This window comes from Xenopus tropicalis, chromosome 5 (assembly GCF_000004195.4).
Source record: "Xenopus tropicalis strain Nigerian chromosome 5, UCB_Xtro_10.0, whole genome shotgun sequence".
Classification (NCBI taxonomy): Eukaryota; Metazoa; Chordata; class Amphibia; order Anura; family Pipidae; genus Xenopus; species Xenopus tropicalis.
Genome location: NC_030681.2, coordinates 86015514 through 86042998, shown reverse-complemented (window position 1 = coordinate 86042998; position 27485 = coordinate 86015514). Strand labels below are relative to the sequence as shown.

Genomic DNA, 27485 nt, shown 5'->3' with positions numbered 1-27485 from the left:
AGGTCATTGGTTAATTTTTCCCTTGCAATGGCATAGGCAAACAGACTCAGCATACCACAAATTGAACATACAGTTATATTAGATTTTCAGCACTCTGTCACAGGCACAGGAAGCAATGTCAGACTGACAGGAGACACAGCCAATAGGCAAAAAATCTGCTGCCAGCACTATGCAATGACATCATATAAGTAAAAAAAGCAACTGTCTGTACTGGTGGATCCCACACCTGGAAAAGAAGGGAAAAAATAGAGGCAGCGAGGTAATACCTGTCTGACAAGATTAGTTAGAGGTGAGACATTATGGGTCAATTCATGGGAAAAGCAGAAAGGATTTTCACACGCAGGCACACTTATAGGAGACAGATCACCACAACACCGCTTCTAGACAAGGACTTAAAAGCTAACTGTTGACTTTTCAGTTACTTCATCTGTAATGGCAGGTACTCCAGGTACTAAAATGGAGCATCGTGTTTGGGAAGAGTTGGGTAGAACTTGCATAAGAACAGAAAATGATCAAGTAGAGGGGCACAGACAGCAACTATGGGCTACTGTTTATTGACAGGCAGCAAGGAGGGAAGGTACAAACCTGATCTTGGCAGTTGCCTATAGAGTACTGAGAAAACTTGCCTTCAGTGCTGACACAAGGACAAACATAGTCATACCTGGAGTTAATAAGAAGTCAACTCAAGTGCTTCTACAATGTGCTTAAAAGTAGGTTTCTTAATATATGTAGGCATCAGGCTTTATTTTTATACAGTAGGAAAGTGGAGGCACATAATAACCATGGCAAAGCAAATAAACACAGTGCGGTATAAACATTTTGAGATATTGGGCTTGGCCTCAGATGAAACGCATTAGGCTGTGACTTCACCAAACTGGTAAACACGCAGTGGCAGCAAGAGGACCCAGCACACTGACATTCAAACTGCTGAAATGGGAAGCTGAATTATTAGGGCATTTTTATCCAATAGTTTTTACTATACAAGAAATATGAGTGCAATTTAAAGTGGACCTGTCACCCAGACATAAAAAGCTGTATAATAAAAGCCTCTTTCAAATTAAACATGAAACCCAAAATCATTTTTTTATTACCACATTTATACCCAATATAAAAGCATTTAAAAATCCCAGCTGCATCTGCAAAATGGCGCCTGCCTGCTTCCTGGAATTGTGAATTCCAAGGCTGAATAAAATAAGATTAAAAGAATTTATATAGTGTAAGTAAAGTTTATTTTGCTTGACAAACACAATAGAAAACAATTTTCTTAAGGTGACAGGTCCTCTTTAAAACATACTGAGTTTTTAATAAAAAGGTATTTTACACTATTAGTGCTGTATGTCCTGCAGTACACTAGGAATAAGAAGCATATGCAACCTAACCCCACCAACAACAAATGAAACAGGGGCCCTGTGCATTATGTATCGAGTATGCCTTATAAAATGTTCACCCAAACCTAGTAACCTTTATGGTAGGTGCACCTTAGTGCTGCCCAATGTGTTACACATAGAGGCCCAAATATTTAAAATATCAAATGCCTGGGACCAAAGTGTTCTGATCTGGTGATGTCACATGAAGAAGTCTGTGTAGCTGTGTGGTTTCTCTGTAAAGTTCTTTCTGCAATTGTCTTGATTTCTGGCTTTCAGAACTCCATTACATATTCTCCCAGAGATTGATTGATTCTCCCACAGATTTTACTTAAAACAAAAAATTCACTTCCTTGCACAGACTCATAATATTTGCATGGAACTCACATCTTTAGTGTCAATTTTGTTTTTCTGTTTTGCATTTTTCCAAATGTCAAAAACCTAGTTGAAAAATATCTAAAAAGGAAAAAAATATATTTTTTGGCAATTTCCTTTATAATAACAGGTCTGTAAAAAGTGATAGTAACATCTTTCAAATAAAAGGACTATAAGGACTGGATACAATTCCTCATGTATATCAGGTCTCAATATCCCTACATGCAAAACAAATGAGACGCCGACCCTCTAATGTTTAGTTTCTCTTTAAACAGGACAGACTCTGGAACCATTTTTTGATCTCGGCTACTTTTTCTCTATCACAAATGACTTAGAGCTTGAAAGCACAGTCAACTTAAAGGAACAGTAACACCAAAAAATGAAAGTGTATAAAATAACTAAAATATAATGTGCTGCTGCCCTGCACTGGTAAAAGTTGTGTGTTTACTTCAGAAAGTCTACTATAATTTATATAAATAAGCTGCTGTGTAGCCATGGAGGCAGCCATTCAAAGGAGAAAAGGCACAGGCACATAGCAGATAACAGATAAAACACTATTGTATTCTACAGAACTTATCTGTTATCTGCTATATAACCTGTGCCTTTTCTCCTTTTTTCCAGCTTAAATGGCTGCCCCCGTGGCTACACAGTAGCTTATTATATAAATTATAGTAGTGTTACTGTAGCAAACACACCAGTTTTACCAGTGCAGGGCAACAGTGCATTATATATTTATTACTTTAAAGCTCTTTCATTTTTTAGTGTTACTGTTCCTTTAATCACAACCGAGAGTAACATTTTTCAGACAAGATTGTGATGTGAAAGCACAATAGGTAATTCATGTCCTGTGTGAGATCTGGTATTTTTATAGTGAAATTATCCTTGTTAGGCACATAGACCAGTCACTGTATAGTCAAATTGCCATTGTGGCCGATTGGCAGAGAAGGAATCAGACAGCAGGTATTGCAGCAGAATGTTCACTTTAATTCAAGTTTTGCACATCAAACAACAGGCCGCACCATTAAGGCTAACACCAAAAAGAAACAAACCAAAATCCTACTCCTGTCCGGAGGCTAACTAAGCACAGGGTTTTCCCTCTCTAACATGCCAGTCAGCTTTTCTGATCCTGGCATAAAGTAACACAAGGGCAATATTCAAGGGTTTGGTAAACTGTGGCTTTCAGTTCAGAGCAGTTTCACTGAGGAGCTCCTCTCTCCTCTCACAGGCAGCCCCCTCAGTTGAAGGCAGACCCTTTTTCAACACAACAGCTAGGTTAACTGGATACCAATGCACATGGTTGCCTGCTAGCATTACCCTAGCACTACAGACAGAAATATTGCCTCTTTGCTCACAAAATATCCCTCACTCTGCCACACCATATACATTTCTTTTTTAAAACAGGTTGAGTTCTTCCCATCGGATATGTCATTACTGCTTTGATATCAATTGATAGATTGTTCCAAAGTCCAGTTGTTTTGATTGACCGCACTTGAGTTGTGTCCTTAGTGGCTCTAGTTGTGGCAGCAATCAGAATACTGCTACCCTCCCCACAGTGCTGCCTCCGGGGTCCTAGACGGCTGAGGCGGCCAAGTTGATGCCCCCCGTGTTTAGCGATTTAAAAATGTGAATTTCGGCTCTTTAAGTTACAAGGGGCAGCTTTTTGCCACCCCTGGTAACTTGCCGGGCACTGCCACCTGAGGGGAGTCTCATATCACACCTCATAGCAGTGGCACCCTTGCCTTCCCAGATTGTTTCCCATTTACTTGAGCTTATATTCACAGCCCATCACTGACCAAATGCCACATGTACCATAGCTTTTAGCCTGCATTCGTGTTCCAGAAAGCAATTTCAGTGGAATTCCAGACCACAATTTCTATTTTGATCCATAGTGGCTATTTACATCTAACTAAAGGCTACGCTATGTGTTTACATTACCCTAGTACAATGGGGCCCAACCAGTAGCTTGTGACCAACATGTTGCTCCCTAGCCCCTTGGATGTTGCTCCCAGTGGCCTTAAAGCAGGTGCATATTTTTTAATTCTTGGCTTGGAGGCAAGTTTTGGTTGCATAAAAACCAGATGTACTGACAAACAGAACATCCTTTAGGCATTCAGTCTATATAGGATCCACCAAATAGCTAATCACAGCCCTTATTTGTCACCCCAGGAACATTTTTTATGCTTGTGTTGCTCCCCAAGTCTTTTTACATTTGAATGTGGCTCACGGGTAAAAAAGGTTGGGGATCCCTGCCCTAGTAAGTAGAGAGCAGCACATCTGATGAACGTTCATCAGTAAATAGAAGATTGCTGTTTGTTTTCCCTCACAAGCCCAGTTTAACTGCAAGTATCCACTAACTAGCACACTCCAAAATGTTCTTGTCATTTAGCAATGCAGATGCTATTTTCATTCATATTATAGGAATTGCAGTTATACGTATTTCAGACGCTGATGCCAACATACCAGCACAGAAAATTTTGTTCGGATCCAGTCCATTAGGTGCAAGTTAGCTGTGTAAGTGCAACACAGTCCTGGAAGTAATAATAACCGAGGGCAGGTGTGTGAGTTCCGTGAACCTGTGTTGATGGACGCTTAGGTTGTCAGGTGCGTATCACTTTGTATGGCTTATCAGAGCCCCAGGGTGTATGGGGGCCCCTGGAGTAGCAGCCCTGGTACACCCCAGTCCAATCCTGCTTGAATGGGCTTCTATTTTCCCTGGCTTGACCTCAAGTGTACATTCTTCAACCAGCATTCCCCTCCTACATTTTTTCTACACTTCAGCCACTCTTTGTATCTATTTTATGTCTAGGTCTGGGAACTCTACCACCTGTGTTCAAATTGTTGAACATTGTTATTCCTACATTGCTATACTTACCAGATTGTACCATTAGCCAGAAAGGACATTTCTACAGAAAAAGAAATAACCTCGCACAAGAGAATTGGGTGCACAATATGTGTATAATATAGTTACAAGTGAAAAGGAAGATACAAAATTAATGGCACACCAATGTTAAAAATAAAATCAAACTTTATTAAATTGATTTAAAAACAATCCATGAGTTTTTCAAGCTTACAGCTATATTAGAACTCAGCAATAATCTTGGCAAATATCTAATCTTCAGGTAAAACATATAACTTAATATTATTTTCAATTTTTTTAAATAAATATTTAAGAACGGGCAGCACAGTGGCTCAGTGGGTAGCACTTCTGCCTTGCAGCGCTGGGGTCCTGAGTTCAATCCAAGTCAGGGCACTCTCTGCAAGGAGTTTGTGTCTTCTCAAGTACCTTGTCGTAAACTGACCAGCAGTTGGCGCTACTGTAACAAAATTAATTCATATTAACAGAACATAGTTTCCTTATTAGACTAAATAATCATTGAAATTAAAATAGAATTCATGTAAATTGCAAACATATTTAGAATAGCACTCTCACCAATTTTACATTTACTTATTTTAAAGGCTTACTTATTCTTTAAAGCCTTTCATTTTTGGTTTAAGGCAGTGCTATGTGTGTAGCATGAAACACAGAAATACCTTCTTATTCCAGAAGGCTTCACACAATCATGTAATTGCTATTCTGAAAACTTCAGTAAAAGCACTTTTTTTAAAAAAAAGTTTTTCTTTAATGTTTCAAAATTGAGTTTTTCATAATACCTTTTGTATTTTTTTGCAAATCAGATTAAATGTCTCTTGTATATCTTTCTGAGTTGGCCACCCCAGTTCAATCAGAGATGCAATCCTGTCTGCTCTGTGCATACACAGTTCCCTGCACTTCTATTTCCATGCCTGGCACTGAAGGACACAAGCCAGCATAGATCAGCCCTCCAGCTGACATGATGTTCTGATAAAACTGAGGATTTCAGTTGGTTTGCAGACACACAGCAGGAAGGCTGGCATATTACTTTTTATAAGTCAGGAGCTAAAAGAAGCTTTAACCTAATATAATACCAGATATATAAACAAGTACAATTAGCTGAGCTAACAAACAGGCATAAATGTTATTACATGCAATATATACCTGTATCACTGTATCACATTGAGCAGGCCAGCCTACTAGTGATTCACAAAAAGAGATTTGTTGTGATGCTTAATTTCTGTAATACTTTTCAGTTACTTTTGTGTATAAACATAGGACCTTACCTGTTGAAGCTCCTGTTCCCTCTGTAAATGTCTTTTTTCCATATATTTTATCTTATGTTCCAGTGCTAAAAAGTCTTTCATTTCTGGAGTGTAACGCTCTTTTGCTTCTTTTAACTCCTCCAAGAGTTTTACCACCTTTAATATAAAACCCCCCAAAAAGACGAAGAATCAAATAATAAATTTGAACATGCTGATTAATCTGAGAGATGATTTAATATTGGTGTGCCAATATATTGCTCTAGGCATTAGGCCTATATGCGGCTGGAAAGCAAATGAGGAAAAAGTCTATCAGGCCCATCACCCAAATGCCATTCAGAATCACTTACACACTGAAAAAGGTGTGAGCCTCCTACAGGTATGGGATCCTTTTTCTGAAAAACCCGTTATCCAGAAGTTACGAATTACAGGAAGGCCCATTGACTCCATAATAAGCAAATATTTCTAATTTTCAAAAATGATTTCCGTTCTCTCTTGTACTTGATTCCAACTAAGATAAAATTAAACCTTATTGGAAGCAAAATAATCCCATTTAGTTTATTTCATGCTTAAATAACCTATTTGTAGACTTAAGATATACAGATCCAAATTACGTAAAGATCCAGTATCCGGAAAACCCCAGGTCCTGAGCATTCTGGATAATGGGTCCCATACCTGTACCAAGTGCGCGTGCACACACACGCACACACACGCACACACACTAACATTTTCTTTAATTTTGAAAAAAAAATATAGCAAATTTCTTCTTGCATATTTACTTGTACACATAGGTCTCTGTTCTACTTGTCAGATATGTATTTCTTGCTTCATGCAAGATGAATATGATGTGCTATAAACATACAGAGCAAATTACCCTCTGTACCCTCAGAGTTATATTGCAATTAACTCTCTAGTAATCATTTTTTAGGCTGTTATTGGTGACAAGTGCCACTACTTACACTCACAGCAAAAGTAGCTCTGTGGGAGAGATTTGGGTTCACTTTCATTCACTATTATTATTCTGAAAAGTGTGAGTATAATACCTGAAATCTGCCCCAAAGGCCTAAGGCCAGGGGAACACGCAGTGGATCATAGGCGGAGGATATCTAGTAGAATTAAGTCTAAAACAACAGGACTTTTCAGAGTTTTTTCTTGAAAACATTTTACCACTGCTTAGTGGATTCACTGCAGACTTAAAAGTGAACCTCCCAACTATCTTTTGCGGTTGCCACTGACTTCCGGGGATACTGTGAAAAAGTGCGGATGGGAGTGATTTTTTCACCCTAAGATGTTTAGGGTGTTCATACATGCACTTCTCTTTTCCATGCACAATTAGCTTTTTCAGGGGGAAATAGTTAATTTTGGACTGAACCAAGGGTGATAGGGATAGTATAGATGCCAGATGACAACAAAACTATTTAATTTAGCTAGTGATTCAGCCTTTAGAACATATACAGGATAGTACCTGTGGGAGTGGGATAAAATCTGCAGCAAAAGTTCAGAGTTGGTAAAGTTTACAGCCTGTAGATCCTTCTTATCAGACTTCATTACTGCACTGCCTTCAGTTTGTAATATCTCCCCAGCCCTGCCTACATCTGTGCCTTGATTGGTCAATTTTACTGTCTGTCAAGAGAGCTGTGCTCTGATTGGAGAAGCAACAAAAAGAAAGATCCAATCAGAGCACGGCTAATTACAACAGAGTTTGCAAAAAAGCAAGATTTCCCAGGTATTAAAAGGTTCCAGTACAGTGCAGGAATGGAGTAAGTTTATTTATTTTTAAAGGTGCCAAAGAAGTTTAGGGAACTTACTCTAATTGAAAATCCGCCTATGCAGTGGATCATACACTGTCCTCCGCCAGTCTTTCCTACAAAGGCTGAGAAATGTGGCTCATCTGTCATGCACTCATTCCTGTAGCTCCATTGACAGGAATGGTGTCAGCCTGTGTAGAGCTACAGGCTACATACTTTTGCATTTCTACACCAATAACTTCTCTGTGTAGCCAACACAGGCTCTCAGTAAGCAGTTTGCCTTACTCTGGTACCAAGGGTTGCACCCCTTTCTGAATTTTATTTTTTATTTACTAATTACATATTTAGAGCAATGACAGATGCAGCTACTGTATTTGTCACCGAAGAAGATTGTTTCACAATATAATGCCGAAGAATTGGGACTGCTGGCTTAATCACAGGAAAATGCACTCCATATTTTTCAGCAGAATCCCTGCATGAAAATTGGTTTACATGTGGAGAGACCCATTCCTTTGCATTACAAAGGCAATTTCCTGTTGGTGACAATAGCTACACCTGTCATAGCCCTATGTATGTAAATAAAAAAATAAGCAGAAATGGATGGAACCCTTAGTACCAGAGAAAGGTAAATTGGTTACGAATAGGGGAAAAACAAGTTTTGGAAATGTTATTTTTTATCTGTTTTACACAACCAGGGAACCAGCTAATGAAGGATTCCTTTCTAATAAACCCTACTGAAAGCTGGTTGACTCAGGAATACATTTAAGAGAGACCAGGAAATACAAATACTCTTTACCTTTTATTGTAGGATGGTTTGATATCTGGCATGGTGCCGAGATTGGTGAGCAGCTAATGTGGTGCCGTTATTCAAAAAGAGACCCCATGCTTCTAAAAACCATAGGCCTGTTAGTTTGACTACTAGATTACACACTACCTAGATTACACAGAACTCCACCAATTGCAGCGGGTATCACAGTGAGTAGTCCTTGGCCTACATGAAAAGAAAATCTATGTACTGTACCTCTTTTTGTAAAGTTTCCTCTCGTATTCGGTAAACAGAAAGTGATTCTCTATCCTTCTGCAGCTCCTTCACTTGTGTTTGAAGATGCTTTATGAGTATCTAATTTAAAATAATTTAAATTATTCTCAATCTGATAAATAGCGAAAATATAAAATCTGTTAATAAACTAAAGACCTGTAGTAGAAATTGGTATACTAACAGTGAGCCATGCATTCAACCTCACTAGCACTCTTGTGGGTCAACTGAAGAAACAATATTTTAAAATCTAATGAAAAGAGGCAGGTCCAGCCTGGCAATACTTTGTATATATATTGTGGAAGAAATTAAGACATACACTGACACAGCCTTTGACTGCATATACATATCTTTATATCATCAAAAGAGAACCCTGTGCTGTATGTCAGATACTGCTAGAACTGTGCCAAGGACTTTCTTTTACAACACATAGGACACCAGGACAACACCTCTGTAGATAAAAACATTTGGTAAAAATTAGTAACTATGGCTAAAGGGTAATTTACCTGAGCAGCAGATTTCAGGGGAAAACTGTGACAACCTACAAGACATACCTACTTAACATGCATAGTGCTGCAAAAATAAATTAAACAAGATTGTAACCAAGACTGTAATTGAATAACATTCTTTACCTCCTGTGTAGATGTTTTACTGCTTAATTCAGCAACTTTAGATGATGAATGGTCAATGGCATGCTGACAAATAAGTTTTTCTACCTCTTTCTGATGTAAGAGTTTCAGGGCAGAAGCTTGCTCTGAACCTTCTTCTTTTAATCTAAAAATATAAAGATTTTTGTTGAAAAACAAAAAATTCTACCCAATAAATAATTATATAAACATCTATTTTGCTAAGCACTAAGCAAGAAATATGTTTTACCAGCCACCCTTGCTCTGCACCATGTGGCAGTAGCTAAATTTTACATGTAATTCTATTGCTAAGGAGAAACTCAAGTACCTCCCATTTTGTACAGCAAAAAAAAAAAACACACACTTTTAAAAGTCACAAACTGCCTGCAACACTGACTTGCAGCCAATTTTGTATGCATTCCACTTTGAAGCAAGCCAACTGATTTCTCTCTGTCTTGTGGTTCTGTTCTGGCCTGGGGTACCTGTGAGAGTGATCCCCTTCCTTCTTCTGTAATCTCTTACCTTAAAAACCCCGGCTAAAACTCCTGTCAGAAGAAAGCCGCACCAGCCCAGTGTAGCTGTGAGACAGTGATCCTCTTCCTTCTTCTGCCGTCACGATGTTTGCACATGCACAGTAGAGTGAAAAGCTGAACTTTAACAAGAAAGGCAACATTTTCACCCTACTGTGCATGCACTGACCCCGGGATTTGGAAGAACAAAGACAGATGAAAGGGGATCGCTCACAGCTACCCCAGGCTGGTGTATTTTTGTCCTAACAGGAGCTGGGGTATCAGGTATGCGGTTACAATCACTGGGGGGTGCCTAATATTTTAGCATCACACAGTGAATCCACTTTTCTTTACCTTTAAGTAAAGCTTCAGCAAATCTGATTAGGAAAGGGGAGGTAGTGGTGTGGTACATACATATTAATAAGTATAGCAAACTGTTCATGCCTTTACAAACCTCTTTATAGTGTTTTCTGCTTGAGATAACAAGGTTTGAAATGTCTCCTTCTGTTCATTTATCTTTAAAGACAGTCTTTCCACTTCACATTTTAATGCTGTATTTTCTGCTTGTGCATCAGAGATATGAATATCAGCAAATGTCCCTGGATGATACTGTTTCTCATCTAAAGTTCCAGGAAAATTCATATTGTCTCTAATACTTCTTTTACCAAGGGCAGAGATATCAGTTCTCGCTTGAGAACTCTTCTTATCAGCAGCTTTGATTAAAGGGTTCTTTAGGGCTCTGGCACACGGGGAGATTAGTCGCCCGCGACAAAACTCCCTGTTCGCGGGCGACTAATCTCCCTGCGTAGCCTTCACCTGCCATCCCACCGACGACAATGTAAGTCGCCGGTGGGATGGCACACGCGATGGCGCGATTTCGGGAAATCGCCGAAAAAGACTCGCGAGGTGGGATGGCAGGTGAAGGCAACTCGGGGAGATTAGTCGCCCGCGAACAGGGAGTTTTGTCGCGGGCGACTAATCTCCCCGTGTGCCAAAGCCCTTACAGACAGCATGATCATTCTTTCCTTCTGAAGTCTTTCAACAGTTTTTGTGAGGTCTTGAATCTCTATACGTTTGGCAATCAGTTCTTGGCTGAGCTTTGCAATCAGATCTTTATTAGAATGCTCTTCTACTTTAGTACCAATGTCAGACAAATTGGCTTCTTTCTTCCTTTCATTGTTTTCTAAAACTAAATTTTTTTTCCTGTGCAAATCTATTTGCCTTTGAAGGTTTTGTATTGTTGTTTGGTGAGTCTCTTTGCATATCAGCAGCTCATCCTCAAACTTTTGGGCTTTTGTTGAATTGTCAAATGGTTTTTGAGGGGGATTTATAAGTTTGTGAGTAAGCAATTCTTCAAGTTCTTTTATTCTACTTTCATACTGAATCTAAAGATAAAAAGTGTAAGAAAGTAATACGCATGCACAGAAAAACTAAACATTCCATTGAGACTCAAATGATGACAGTTGACAAAATATGAATCTGTCAGTCTCTAACAACTCTAACACATGCTATGCTATGCTGTAGTCTCTGCACAGACACATATATACATCCTATATATTTCTACAAAATGTGTTTGCCTATTTTTGTAAGGAATGATAATGTATGTAGTAAACTAAAAGTTTTAACCACTCCCACATAAGAGGAAAGGGTAAAGATCAGGCCCAGACTGGCAATGTGTGAATTCTGGAAAAGTCAGAGGGGCTGCCATAGACAATCATTATTTAGTGTTGGTTGGGGGCTGTTTGGGCCACTGTGTGCTTTAAATGCTACGGCCTATTTTTAATCCCAGTCCATGCTTGGTAAGGATAAATAATAAAAATTTCCAGTATACAAAATATAAAAGTATGTATGGAAAAATAAAAAATAAATAAAACCAAGAACAGGTAGTGACACGGAGGTTAAAACAATGGATGATATAAAGGAAAAAGGCGATGAGACCCAAACTGCAGAGTTGCAGGTACAAGTGAAAGCAGAAGACAAGGTATGGGGGTGTTTTCAAGTAGTGACCATTTTCTGACAGATCTTCAGGACACAACTCAGTTGGACTGAGAGAAAACACTGAAAACAGCTTACTTTATCAAATGAGTTAACAAGGAAACAGTTTACTGATGAAATTTTAAGTAAGATGGAATGTATTACAAAAAGCTCTAGGTCCCCTTTATTTCTACATATTCTTGAGTTTGTATTGCATTTGTATTAGTATAGAATTATTAGATAATTTGAGTATGTGGAACAGGTCTTATTGTGCTTGGGCACTTTTCTGAGTTACACATCTTCTAAGACAACATTTAAGAAAGTTACCTTGACTTTTTGGAATTGCTGTTCCATGGTGCGCAGACTTTTCTTTGATTCATCGTCTTTACTTTCAAGATCAGTTTCTAACTTTTTAACTCTTCTTTCTAAAAATGCAATGGTATTTTTTTTGGCTGAATCCTTATCATCACATTCAGGAGCAGCTGCAGCAGCAAAAGTCAGAGCAAGGATTGAATTAGGGTGTCTTCGCTTAATAATTCCCTCCATTTCCTTAACCTGTGAAAGGCACACACACAAAAATTAGTAATGTTACCCAGACCTCTTTCCATTAAATACAGAGTATCTGACAGCACTGTGCCTTGTGCCAAACCCTTAGGGGCACATTTACTAATCCACGAATCCGAATCACGAATGGAAAAAAATCGTATTGGAAACGAAAATTTCGGAAGATCGCAAATATCACGAAAATGCTTACGAAAAAATCGTATTAGTCACGATAATATCGTATTGGCGATCCGAAAGTCACGAAATTTTGTACCGAACAATTGTAAACAGTAGTAAAACCTTTCCGATTTTTCCGTGCAAATGTCCGAAAAAGTCGTGCGCCGTACGAAAAAGTCGTGCGCCGTACGAAAAAGTCGTGCGGACGCCCTAAAAAATTGGCGAAAATACGCTCGGATCGTTCGTGCTTTTGTAAATGTGCCCCTTAGGGTGAAGACACATAGAGCTACTTAGTAGCAGCTACTTGTCACGGCTACTAGACACCAGAAAATATCCTGCATAGACAATACTGATAATTGCCTCATGTAACAACAAGTAGATGCTACTAGTAAGCTCTGTGTGTCTTCACACTTAATCCAGTGCAAGGAGCAGACTGCAGCTTCAATTTCTTTTGCATCTTGGGGCATATTGGATGCAATTCCTCTGAAAAATTTCTATTTGGTCGGCATAATGTCTGGCACTCGTCACCATAATGACGTGTGGTGCCTATTGATGCACTTTTGCTTAATTCAGTATAGGAGGAAGGCATCATCACTGAGCGCAACTATCCAGACATTCAAGAAGCACATTTTTATAAAAGTAATCTTTTGCAATTTGTCATGCAACTGATTGTGGCTAATTAAGTAGCCCCACAACTGCACTTGCAGTCAAAAATGACACCTAAGGTTACAGTCAAGCATGGCTGGTGTTTCACCCTGACCGCTGACACTTGCCTTAGGTGCAGTAATAGCCAGAGTTAGAGTGGAAAGAACGGTAAAACGCAGTCAGTACCGCAAAAGTTAATGGGGCTCATTTATCAACGCAACGCAGCGCAGTAGTAGTCGCAGATGCATAATTTTTGCCCTGCGCATAAGCATATTTATCAGTATATCGCAAACACGGTCGCTTACCGTTTCATGCGTTAATTTGAACGCAAACAGATGCGCCACGCACAAATCCGTTTATGTGGCCGCAGAATTGCGCACGTGAGGTCGCAAACAGTATGATAAATTATGTGCATGGATGGCGCAAGGTCACGGCGCATTTGTAGCGCATATATGGACGCAAACGGTGTGGTTTTTGCGTTCGTTGTTTCGCATAGTGCGACGGTGTTGCGCCTTTATTTGCGCCTAACTTGGCTTTATGATTGTTATCGTGTAGCCTATGTTAAACTGAAATGCATCTTAGTTAACATTTAATGATCCTCCTATTCCTTACAAGGCCTTGAACTCCCCTCCCTCAGTATAACATTAACCCTTTGCTAACCGTGGGTGGCTAAACTCCCTTCCCACAGTATAGCCTTACACCCCATCAGGGCCGCCATTAGGGGGGCACAGGGGTACAGTTGTCCCGGGCCCGGACAATTTTAACTTTAAAAGGGGGCTACAGTTTTCTTATTAGCTCGGGCCCCCTTAAATCAATTCCGGGCCCTGTCATTGGTGGTCAGCAGGTGATCCTATTGGTCATGCCCCGTGCATACATGCATGTCAGTACGCACGGGGCACAACCTTTCGCAACTCAGAAGTGCAGTGCTATCGTGAACGGAGGAGCCACCGTAGACAAGGGGGGCTGTGCTGTGCTGGCTACCAATGTACTAGGGTTTGGGCACTGCTGACTACCAATGTACTAGGGGCAGGCCCGGATTTGTGGCAAGGCCACAAAGGCCCGGGCCTAGGGCAGCAAATACACAGGGGCGGCATGCCGCCCCGCCGCAAGCAAATGTTAACATTTTGCTCCCATACGGAGCAATGGGGACATCTCCCCACTGCTCCGTATGGGAGTTCTAAGTTAGGCGCTTGCGCATGCGCATTAGCGATAGGGGTTGTTCGCGCATGCGCAAGTTAGGCGCATGCGCATTCGCGTTTACACGGCGGGGGTGGGGGGGCGCCGAATGGTGGCGGCCTTGGGGCGCCCCAAGTAGAAATCCGGCCCTGACTAGGGGGGGCCTGCTGGCTACCAATGTCTCATGTTTGTGAGTCCTTTGTACTGGTGGGAGGGGGGACCAGAAAATGTTGTTGTGAGGGGCCCCGTGATTTCTGATGGCGGCCCTGCACCCCATTAATTAAATCTAGGACCCAAGAAGTAAACAAAAGTGCAATATGTCCTGGGAGGGGGGTGAGGAAGATACCAGGGGTGGTTGCCTGACAGAGTACTGTGTGTTATTGTGTTATATTGTGCTGTTTGTTTTTGCCAGTGAGATTTATGGCCCCTGTAATTATCCCTTAAAGTATAGACCCCTCCTGCCCCACTCAGGGTGCTCTATGAGTAATGTAATCTACAGGTGCTGAACATCCAGATATGATGCATTTCTGTATAAAGGATAAAATAAAGAATAAAGAAACAATTATGCAAACAAACAGTAGTTTTATTTAACATTATGTTATAATAAACATGTTTTTTTGGGATTTTAACTTTTCTGTCGTAACACACTAATTATTTTTTATTTGTTCCAGACTAGCAAATTTTTCATCAATTTTAAAAAAAATTTCCTGTTTGAACACTTCCATCTCTTGACGAATAACATCGATTTTCTCAAGTAAAGAGGAATGACAATAACTACAATATGATGAAGGAACTTTGGATGCCTCCATATTGACACACAAAAATGACTCTTGTGAGTTAGAGAGTGGGATTTCGGCATAGCTGCTACATGCCTCAATTTCAGCCTCTGGTCCTGCCGAAGCTTGTGGTGATGACATGTGTGTAGAAAACATATCTGAAATATCATCAGATGTTGGCAATTCAGGCTGCTCGTCATGGTGTTGAGATGCAGGCTCTAAAGGATCAGAAGCCTGATCATCATAGGCTGCCGGTTGTATATAAGGCTGAGGTGTAGTTGAGGGCAAAGTGATATGGGCACATACCTCAGCTTCTGCCTGTTGCTCTTCTACTTGTACAGCCTGTGATAAAATGTGTTGTTGAGGTATTTTGCCTGCTGATTTTTTTACAGGCTGGTGTTCAGGTGGTTTAGATTGCAATTTTGACCTTTTTTTTCCTTGAGCTTGCAGGACAGATGGTCCGGCTACTGGCTCTTTCACTGTTGGATGTGCTTGAGCTTTGGATGTAGTCTGGGCCCCAGGTATCTTATCAGATGATACATTGGAATGGTGGTGTGTCCTTTTACTACACCTCTTTTTCATTATGTGTTGTCTATCTATTGAAATGAAAATTAAAATTGTTAAAAAATAAATATACAATTATATTTTAATGAAGTAATTCACCTAATCCTTATTGGGGATGTTCATAAAAAAAAAAAAAATTTACGTCATATTAAGGGAGAATGTTATAGTGGTCATGGAATTTTATTACAATATAATCAAATGCATGAAATTAGTATTTTTATAATAACAAACAAATATAAATAATTTATTAATAGTATTTCTATGTCTAAGAGCTGTTTGTCTCTGCACAGTCTATGTGAAAAAAATAAGATATAAGATATAAATGTTCTTATTCAAATATGTTTTAAATCAAATAAATACACTCAGGACTTATTTAACCCCACAACATAACCACTGGATGTCCTGCCACAATGTTATTTTGCATTACCTAATTTTAATAGATGTGATCAGAGTCCTAACTGATCTAGAGTACAATCTGGACAAATGAAACTTCACATGGGACATTAGCACACAAATGTTAGATATTTTTGTTCAAATTAAATAAACTATGGGGCACATTTATCAAAACCTGAATTTGAATCCCGAATGGGCAAAATTTTGATTGGATCCCAAATTTTTTGAATATTGCAAATATCACAAAAATGCTTATGAAAAAAATCATATTAGTCATGAAAAAATCGTATTAGTCACGATAATATTGTATTTGCGATCTGAAAGTCACCAAATTTTTGGAACAAACCATTGGAAACAGTGGCAGAGCCTTTCAGAATTTTGGTTTTGAACGCGCTAAAAATCGCACAGTCGTGCAAAAAGTTGCGCACGCAACAAAAAATTGCCCAGACGCATGAAAAAATCCATGCACGTACGCTTGGAGCGTTTGTGCCTTCGTAAATGTGCCGCTATATCTGAAAATTGTTCAAAAACTTGGTATTATTGTGCGTTATAACAGATTTGGTCAGTTCAATAACATGGGTCATATTAAATCCACTTACTTAACATTATTCTGTGGCGGATCTGCTTTATTCGTTCCTTTTCTCGTCTATTTAAGTCATTCCAGCGCCGTTGTAGTTGGCGTAATGTTCGCATACGACCTGTTTTTTCTGCAATTATTTTTTGCACCTCCTGAATTATGCTAATACGCATAAAGTGATAGTTTTGCGCATAGCTTGGGATGCGGTCATATCTGCACATAGATATAAAACAGCACAAGTCAAATTATAAATTTGGAAGCACAAATTTGGAAAGGGCAGGTTGCATTTTCTGGTGTATTGTATAATAATTGAATCCCTATTTCTTTAAAGTTATAATTTTATTATTTCCTAATTGTTCTTAACACAATCTTGCTAATGGTATAATAATCCAAATAATTGATCATGAATGAAGTCTAAGTTTATACTGTTATCATTGAGAGAAAGTTTTGAAAATAATATTCCAACAATCAAATGACCTTTAAAAGTATTAACTTCATTAGATTTATATAAATTAATTTAGTCTATTAAACACATGCTTACCTTCTCTTATCTAAAATTTTGACAAGAAAATAAATTTCTCTTGAAGAGAATGCTTGACTTCTTTGACTGTCTGCCATAGTGCTCCTCTATCTTTCTCTGAGACTAGCAATCGGCCGAGATCCAGTGCGCCTGTGACGTCACGCATTTGCCACACCCAGCTAACCTATCGAAGAAGCGCCGCTATAGACGCAAATAAAGTCAAAGCAGACGCAAGAAAGATAAGTTGCGTCGCTACGGGTGCGTGCTGCGTCATAACGCTGTTATGCGCAATTTATGGCGCGAAAGTGCGTTTGTTGAAAACATTTTTGCAAGAAGTTTTGTGCATGAAGGTTGTGTATGAAAAGTTTCCAGGAGGAGAAAAATATGGCAGAACAACTTACTGACAAAGAATTCCAACAGTTGCTGCAGTTTTTGCCTTTTATTCGAGCTCAGTCTACAATTCAGAGTGCAGGCTCCCTGAATAATGCTCCCACAGCTACAAACCTCACATCTGTGGTAAGTAGTGTTCCACAATTAGCTGGACCAACAATTATTTTGGAGTCTACAAAGTCTGCAAGCGCTGAACCACCTGTGACTGAGGAAAATCTGATTTGCCAAGGTTTGTCTGAAAACACTTCTACTACTGACAAAGCAGAGAATGTGATTCCGTTTAAAAAGTGCCAAACTAAATCTAAACATAAAAGTGTTGCTTGTGACCAAAATGTATTGGAATATGAAGAATTAGGCAACAATTTGAGGAACCAGTGTGAGGATTTATCTTCCAGTGAGGATTCAGAAGACTTAAAAGGCCATTCCAAATCTGGCCTTATTGAGAGTAGCCAGAAGCGAATGTCAAAATTTTCTGATGAAGAATTAGAAGTCTTAATTCGTGAAGTAAGTGTATCCTGTTTTTGTTTTTATATTTCATTAATGAATTTAACATGTGTCATGTATCAGGATGCATGCAATTTAATTTAATTGATATTTGTTTTATTTTTCAAAAAAGTCAAAATAGTAGCTGAAAAGGTTTTCAAAAATTTAGATTTATTAACATTGTGATTGTGTTTAATATAAACTTTTAATTGTGAATTTTTCATAATTATGTTTAATATTTTATAAAAAAAAAAAGGGGCAAAACTCCATACATAATAACAATATAATTGGCCATTATCAGTACACAAGAGTATCTCCAAATGTTTTGTTTATTAAACATAAGACTAGTTAAATAGAAATGAGTGGATACTATGTGTTATGTCTGTTGGCAATGTGCTTTATATAACATTAGTAAAATTACAGAAATATTAATGCAGGTCTATCTGTGTTGTATATCGTATTAATATTTGTAAACATTTTTGTTTTAAGGTCACTGAGAAATATGAGATGCTCTATGGATCTTTGGCTTCAAAACTTACTAATCAAAGGAAAAAACAAATATGGGAAACCATCAGAAGTAAAGTTTGTGCTGTTGGAGTTAAGCCAAGATCAATTATTCAGCTTAAGAAACGGTGGCTGGATATTCGCCGGTAAGTATTCCTAAAAAGTTATTCAATTCCAATAGGCTAAACCTATAGGGAATAGCTTTAGAACGGTAACCTGAGCATAGTGGGCTCTATCCAATAACAGTAAAGATGTGAAGAGGTAGGGAAATAAGGCCATAGGGAGCTGAACCCTATGGGTCCCTACAGTTATTTAATAGTTATTAATAATAAAAACTTTTCTTGCTTTAAAAAAGTGTAATTCATTATTTTAGCCTGTTTTTAAACAATACCATTTGCTCAATAATATATTAATGTCAAAATGTATATACAGGTATTGGACAAGTTATCCTGAATGCTTGTGACCTGGTGACTATCCAATAAATTATATTCTTACAAATGCTACTTAGTGATATTTGTTAGAATAGTAGCTTAGTGAGTTAACTTGTCACATGACTTGTGAAATCAAGTGTATTATAAGGCATCATGAACATTTGTATTGTTGCAATATTTAATGTACTATTTTTATTCCCTAATTAAAGACGTACAAAGGATAAACTCGGCCAACTTGAGAAAATAAGACACAAAACTGGTGGTGGTGAAGAGAACACTGCATCTCTTAATCGGTTTGAAACGCAGGTAAATGAAATTAAATAATTATCCAAAAATTTAAATAAAAAACCAGCTCTACTTAATGCAAAAATAATTTTAGACACTTCTAAGTAAAATAACAAAAAACCATAGATGAATACATAATATAAAGTGATTACACTAAAATTATTAATATTGCATTATTAAATATGACCAAGTATTCAGCAAACCACGTAGCTGTCATTTATTTTGCCACTGAAATGTTTTTAGGTGTATTATAATATTTATCTGTCTTTCTAACACTATCTTTCTGTGTTGATGAGTTTGAAATGATATGAGTTTAGTTTCAGTGTAGACATGTTAACAAACCAATAGCATTGTCAGCACTTAACTACTTTTAATGGTTTAAATTAAAAATTATGTTTTTCTTTAAGGTACAAGAGACCATACCCGAGCTCTTAATTAAAGGGGATTCTACGCTTGATAGTAGTGATCTCAAATCTGTCGGCACATATGGTAATAAAAAGTTATTATATAAAATATGTATTAAGTAAAGTACGAGAGACAGAATTGATTGAGATTTGTGCACATTTTTAAGTAAACATTAAAAATTATTTAACTATAACACTTAAAAACATTTGTATTTTCCTTTTATTTAATTTATTAATATACATCTTTATATTAGCCATTATTTCCTTCATAATGCTAATTGTGAAACTATTTGCAAGCTTACAACAACACTTTTAATATACTTCTTAGTAGTATATTAGGCATATTTTGAGAAAATCCACTTATCTACTACCCTTCAAAATATCCTTTAACACAACTTAAGTTTTACTATGTCTGTATTTTATATATATATATATATATATATATATATATAATTTTTTATAATTTTTTTTTTTTTTTTTTCTAGCTCAAATTGAGAAATTATTCATGGATGAGGACGCTATTCAAGACACAAATAATGAGGATATCGCCTCCACTTCAAAAATCCATACCAAACCATTTGTGTGCATTGACAGTAAAAAAAAAGTGATTCTAGAAGAAATGTTACATCTGTGCAAGGAAACAGGACCTGCACAAGATAAATGTTTAAATGTATTAAATGAGATCTTGTCAGTATCTAAAGAACAACTCAAACTGGCACGAGACAACAGTAACATATTACAAAGCATGTGCTCCTCTATGAAGTCTGTTGAGTTAGCCTTTTTGGACTTTTTGAAATTGGAAAGGCACCTTGTACTGGCAGTAGAAACGGACAAAACTGATTACATTGTGGATGATCTAAATAGTAGTTTGTTTGAATCTGACACAGGGGATTTGCCAAAACAAGAAGAAACTAACACAATAGAATTGACAAGTAAACCAAATTCACCATTGTCCGTTACCCAAAAGCAAAACAATGCACCGAACGATACATGTTTAGTTGAAAATCTATTAAGCCAGCAAGATGCCCAATGCTGTGACGGTGGCAAACCAAAGTGTGACACAGAGGCACATTCTCAGGAGAATTCTCAGGAACCAAAAATCCTCAGGCGCTCAACACGAAAGAGGAAATGTAATGTTGAATTAGCCAGTCAAAAAAGAGGGAAACCAAAAAACATTCAAAGCAACAAATAGGTTTTTTCCTATTAGCATAAACTTAAATTCAAGGTTCTTTTGAAATATGCATTCTGTTATTTTGAACTGGCTTTTAAGTTATTTAGATATATAATTTCTATATTTTTTGTATTTTATTGTGTTAGCATATTTGCAGATCTGACTTGCTGGAGGAGGCAATAAGCAAAATATTTTTTGTTTCATCAATCAACAATGATTGTTTTTTTTTTGTTAACACAAATAAAAATTTAATTTGTTGATCAGCTTTTGATTGAATTGTATTTTTTTTTAACTCCTAAATAATTATTGTGTCATGCAGCCAGGGATAAACAGTAGACTGTGTTTTGATAAGGTGACATTCAAGAGCAATTTTAGCATTCAGTTACACACTTCACCAAAATAATATGGTTAAAGAGTTTCAAGCATAGGTGGAGGGTGATTTCTTCGTTTGTTTAGGCTACACATGGGCCATACACATACTGACCTAAATCTAATGTGTACATTTGTGTTGATCAATTAAGTCCATAAGTGTGATCAGTTAGTTCAAACATATAGTTCACCTTTCAATTAATTTTTAATGTAGGCAGCATTGATATTGAGACTATTTGCAATTTTTTTAATTTTAATGGTTTTTCATTCAGGTTTCTGTTCATCAGCTCAAAATTTTTGATTTTACCAGCTATTTGGTTACTTGGGGTGGTATTTACACTAGTAAACAAGTAGTGTTTTTAACCCCCATTTGAACTATGGAAAGAGGCAGAATAACAATACAAATTAATTTATAAAAAATAAATTATGAAGACCAATTGCAAATTTTTTAGCAATAGACCAATGTAAACACAAACATTACATTAAAATTGAAACACCCCTTTAGGTCTGTGTCACACGGGGATATTATTTGTCATAGAAAAATCTGTGTTGTTGCAGGTGAATAATCTCCCTGTGTGTCGGAGGCCTTAGATGTGTTAAAGTTAGTTTGATAGACAGGCAGGCAGTGGGTACTGACATCCAAGGCACATTATATGCAGTGAGAATTGTTGGGTACAGATGGCAGATATTCAGGCCCTGCAACTATAACACTGGCACTGATACACAGCACTGGCCCCACTGTAACTAACTAGAAATTAAATAAACAATGTAAAAATTAAAGAAATAATTTTTAATTGTTACATTAGCAAGTGTCATATCAAAACGGTGTGATCTTATGAAAATTTTTTTGTATTATTTGTATTTTAAAAATCACACATATGCTGCTTAATTGGCGCATAGTAGGTGTGTTTGCGTCCATATAAACGCATTTGCTATTTGTGGCGTACCGGCCACATATTCCGCGTGCGTAGTGACGCAAATGTGCGTTGAAAACACCGCGAGCAGGTTTAGTTCTGTGAGGATATTTTTCAGAGATACATGGCTTTATTTAATAATCACCACCATGTCCTATTAGCAATGCTAATAGATTATTTTGATGATTCAGATCATATTGAAAGACCTAGGCTGAGAGTTGCCCGAAAATTTAATGCTCGCACTGTTTTGTCCCAATTAACAGATGAGGAAATCAGACTGAGATACAGGCTAGGTCGAACAGCTATTTGTGAATTATATGACAAAATCAAACATTACCTAGAGCCAACCACAAAGCGCAGCCTTCCTATTCCTGGAATTTCGAAACTATTAGGGACATTACACTTTCTTGCATCGGGCTCATTCCAGACAACAATTAGTGCATGCACTGGCTACAGTCAGCCATCATTTTCTAAACATTTAAAATTTGTCCTGGCTGGTATTTGCAGTTTAGCACCAGAGCTGCTCAAATATGACATGGATCCTGCAAATTTGGCCAAAATGAAGAGTGATTTCTATAGTATTGCTCAAATGCCAAATGTCATTGGGGCCATTGACTGCACTCATGTAGCTCTCATTCCACCAGCTGACAAAGAGCGATTTTATTATAATCGTAAAGGGTTTCATTCCATTAATGTACAGGTAGGTGACAATATATTTTTATATATAATTAAAACTTTTACATGTTAACCTTATTGATTGTAAACTTGATTTAAAGTAAAAATGCAGGTATGCCTGGAGCTTTAAATTAACTCTTTACTAGCCTTTCCTTCTCATTTAATATCAACAAAATAGGTTGTCTGTGATGCATCGTGCAGAATTCTGGATGTTGTTTCAAAATTCCCTGGATCAACACACGACTCTTTTATATTTAGAAACTCACACTTGCATGAAAGGCTGCAATCAGGAGAAGCTGGAAGTGGATGGCTGCTTGGTTGGTATAGTTTTTAATTTACATTTTAGTCAGATGTAAAACATTAATTAAAGGGCAACTTTTGTAATTTCTTATTTTTCATGTTTTAAGGAGACAGTGGTTATTCCGTTAAACCATGGCTTATAACACCACTACTTAATCCACAAAATGAATCAGAAGAGAATTTTAATAGCAGCCATAAAGCCACAAGGTGTATCATTGAAAGAACCTTTGGAATTCTGAAGAGTCGATTCAGATGTTTGGACAAAACAGGGGGTGCCTTAATGTACAAACCTGAAAAAGTCTGTCAGATTATTTTTTGTTGCTGCATACTGCATAATTTTGCCCTCCTGCATAAGGAAAACATGGAGATTGCACAGGATCTGACACCACAATCAGAGGATGTCATTGAGCCAAATAGTGAAATAAATCAAGAAGGCGTGCTGATACGCAGGCAACTTATTCGTGATTTTTTTACTGGTAAGTTTATTGAATGTTAATATTGCAAATTCCTGATTCTGCAGTTTCACTCAAGCAGCCCAGAGTGCAATATGCTACATCTGAAGTGAAATATTAATTTTTAGTTAAATATTCTCTGCAGCAGTGCTGTCCAACTGGCGGCCCGTGACCCCCCTCTGTGTGGCCCCCCACCTGTCTGGCTGTTTTGATGGCTCTGCCTGCCCTATGGTGCCTGTGGGAGGTGAACCTTGCAGAAGTTTGTTGTGGGAGTTTGTTAGCAGTTGGAAATAGCCATTAAATGGTCCCTAAGGTGTGTAATTATATGCTGGGGGTTTCTTTGCTTTCCACGGGGAGGAGGAGGCATATGGATTTAAGGGTGTGTCTTAATATGACATAATATAATTCTTTCACATATGAATGGTGGTTGATATCCCCGCAGTGAGGACCATGCATTTGGGTTTTTGCTGCACTACCACCATTGTGATAAAATAGGTGTGGTTTGAAGTGGGTGTGGTTTAAAGGGGGAGTGGATGCGAGAGAAATTCCAGCCCTCGGCAACGCAGAAGTTGGACAGCACTGCCCTACAGCATACATCGAATGTAAGTTAATGTTGTTTGAAAATAATTGGCCTTTAATGAGATTAATGAATTAAGCTCAGCAGGGACAATTAGCAGAAAGGTAACAACTACTTAAGAAATTTATAAAAGGCTACAACATTAATGATAATTCAGCCCGAGCTCATTTACAAACAAAAAAGAAAAGACAAAATAACAACATCTACAAATTTTGTACATTGAAAAAAGAAGATAAATGTCACAGATTATTCAAAGTGTAAGTAGTAAAGCACTATTCTGTTAGAATGACCATCTGTACACAATGTTATGTCAAACGACAAATTTATTAAATAGAAAAAAATACAAGAAAGAAAGGCATAGTGCAAAATGTAAAGCATAATGATATGTTTGTGCAAATATAAATAATTCATATTTTGACATGTATTGAATTTATTATTTTGCAGATGCATAATTGGCAGAACTGTGGAAGAACATTTGCAAAGAAAAAAACTGTAAATCGTGTCTATTATTTAAAAAAAAAAAATATTAACCTGTTAATATAAAGAAATATGAAATAAAGATGACAACATAAATGATGTCTGCATTCAATTATTAAAAAAAATATTCCAGTACTTAATCAAACTGAGCAATTCATAATAGTCACACACTCTTTCAGGGTTACATTTATCTTATAAAGTTCTGTATTGTTATAAAAAAATATAAATCACATATGTAAGAAATGACACTAAGTAACCCATAGCAAACAAAAATATGTTTGCTTTTAAAAAAGGTGAGCAGAAAATTATAACTATTAATTTGTTGCTATCATTTACTGGTACTTGGCAACCTTACTACTCCCTTTATTACATAACCCCCTATGGGTGTATCATTTACTATTAATAACGGTACTAATAAAGACATATGCCCCTTTTATGTTACTGAACTGTAAATACACTTGATCTAATCAATAAATGGATGAAATAATTAATAGGAATATTTTTTTTTTTTAAACAATTACGCATTATGTGCAAATATATGTAACATTATTAATATGAGAGAACAATGGTGGTAATGTAAGAAATCCATAACAACTACATGCTTCCTAACAAAACAACCTAGTCAGTTGTTGTTTAAATTAAAAAAAGATATGAAAGACTCACATTAACATTTCATATCAAGGGCAACTGTGTTTATAAAAAAAACAAAGATGAAAAAATATTACAAATGTATTGAAACATTATAAACAAATTAACAATCATAGTTCATTCATAATTAGAATTAACATATCATAAGTTTGAGAGACATTAACATAGTTTATTAATGACATACATAAATTAATTACTATAAATATTGCACTAATTTCATTTTAGCGCAAATATGCGACTATACTAACGCAAGTGGTGAAGAACGCGCAAATATACGCCACAAATGAACTGGCGTTAAAAGTTTAATGCAGCTACACCTGCGCACATTTGCGCATATATAAGCGCAAATAGCGCTCATACACTCGCAAAGGGCGCGCTCGCGCAAAAATCGCGCAGTTAGAGCACGCCCCTGGCCACACCCACCCCCACAATTTAAATATTTGCGACATTATTGCCCAGTATTTGCGACATGCGCAATAAAAGAACTGCCGTAAAAAAAAACACACAGCGCAATGTAACGCATATGCAATTGCGTGTGCGTAAATAATGGCGCATAATAATGATTGCGTCCGTTTGTGCGCTGCGTTGCGTTGATAAATGAGCCCCAATGTGTTTTATTGTAAAACTACATGTTTTGAGCTGTGCTCATTTTCAAGTGTTTTTCAATACTTGAAAAAGAGCATAGCTCAAAACATGTACTGTTATAATTGCTGTAAAATTTACTAACTTCTAATGCATTTCTGAAGTTACCTTTTGTATTTCAGAATGACCTTTTAATTTTACAGGGTACTTTAGATATCTGCAAAACCTCACCTGTCGCTCAAGATCTTGAATGTGCTTTGCATCAGCAGCTCTTTCTTTTGCACGCTTTTGTTGCTGTACAGACTGATTTCCAGTTTCATTTTTAAGTTTTTCAACCTACAAAAAAAATCACAATAAGAATGCTACATTTTTAAAAGTCATGCTGTTCTTTTAAACATTATACTGCTATACGTTATATATCTTTCATGAGGTTAAACAGTAGCCCATCTGGTGTATATAGCAAAATACCTGCATCTTTAGAATCTCTATTTGTTCATAGGCATCTCTGAGTCGATAGGCATCTTTGTCCAAAAGTTCCTGGCTCTCTGCAAACCACTTAAGTTTCTTGTTTAAGACATTTATTTCCTGTTTATAGGTTTCTTCCATCATTTTCATTTCATAAGATTTATCACCTAACAAAGTAATTTTGAAATTTTGTTTATTTTTCAATATTTTTAATTCAATTTAAGAATTTATTTTTAACACCAAAAAGCCTGCAAGTAAGTGAAATGTATACAATAATAAAGCATTACAAATAAAATATGATTGGACCAGGAGAGGAAGAAACATATCATTAATCTCTCATAGAAACTGCAACATGGGGGGGCGTGGCCGCATGTAGAGCAGGCAGGACGCACTGATCTGAGCTCCGGCACCGAGTGCCCGAAAATCACCCAAAAAACCCCGCATCCTAAGGCAACCAACACCCCAGGTGGACTCCCCACAACACATCCAACCTACCCCGACGCCGACCGCAGCGAAAATGGGGAAAAACAGGGCACAGCCGACAAACAAACGGCGCGAAGGAGAAATCCAAGATGGCGCCCGCAATCACACTGACGTGCCAAATGCATCCCCAGGCAAGCGCGCAGGAGACACAGCCGGCATACAGATAAGTGCGCAAGCAGCTAAAAGGCTGGAGCGCTATGCTAGGGACCCCTCCTTACACAATGCTGAGCCACAGCCTGACTCCCCATCCGCTACCACAACACAAGGGGGCACACAGACAGAGCAGGGAGACCTGAGCAAGGCCCCTTCTTCTGCACCCATAATGCATAGACACAGCAGTGAAGCACACCAGGGAGACATAGATCCTCACCTACCCCCTGCACAGCAAGCACTGATGGACCAATCTACTCTGGCAGAGATAGTTTCCCTACTCAACACTAACCATGCCATGACCATTGGCAAAATTGATGAACTCAAATCAGACTTCACTATACTGCGTCACGATATACAAAATATCAGAGAACGCGCACAAGAAGTCGAGAGGAGAGTCAGTGATATTGAAGACACAGTGAACCCCATGCCTGAGCAAATCCAGTCTATGTCACAACGCTTAGCAAACATGGAAGCCAAAGCAGATGACCTGGAAAATAGACTCAGGCGCAACAACATCAGACTAGTAGGGCTCCCCGAAAGAGCAGAAGGAGGACACCCAGAAAGCTTCCTAGAACAATGGCTGCGAGACACATTTGGACCAACGGT

The 27485-nt window shown here is 37.7% G+C and overlaps 1 protein-coding gene across 1 annotated transcript in view; it reads right to left on the bottom strand.

The window, feature by feature from the left end:
* Positions 1–4746: 4746 nt before the first annotated feature.
* LOC100497718 (centrosomal protein of 162 kDa-like) overlaps positions 4747–27485 on the bottom strand; it is a 39243-nt gene continuing 16504 nt past the window's right edge. The window contains exons 10-18 of the mRNA XM_031902717.1: positions 26247–26410; positions 26010–26114; positions 12073–12300; positions 10758–11156; positions 10226–10545; positions 9269–9410; positions 8622–8720; positions 5877–6011; positions 4747–5053 (exon numbers count right to left, since the gene is read on the bottom strand). Coding sequence (XP_031758577.1) covers positions 5051–5053; positions 5877–6011; positions 8622–8720; positions 9269–9410; positions 10226–10545; positions 10758–11156; positions 12073–12300; positions 26010–26114; positions 26247–26410 — 1595 coding nt within the window. The 3' untranslated portion in view covers positions 4747–5050. The remainder of the gene's footprint in view (positions 5054–5876; positions 6012–8621; positions 8721–9268; positions 9411–10225; positions 10546–10757; positions 11157–12072; positions 12301–26009; positions 26115–26246; positions 26411–27485) is intronic.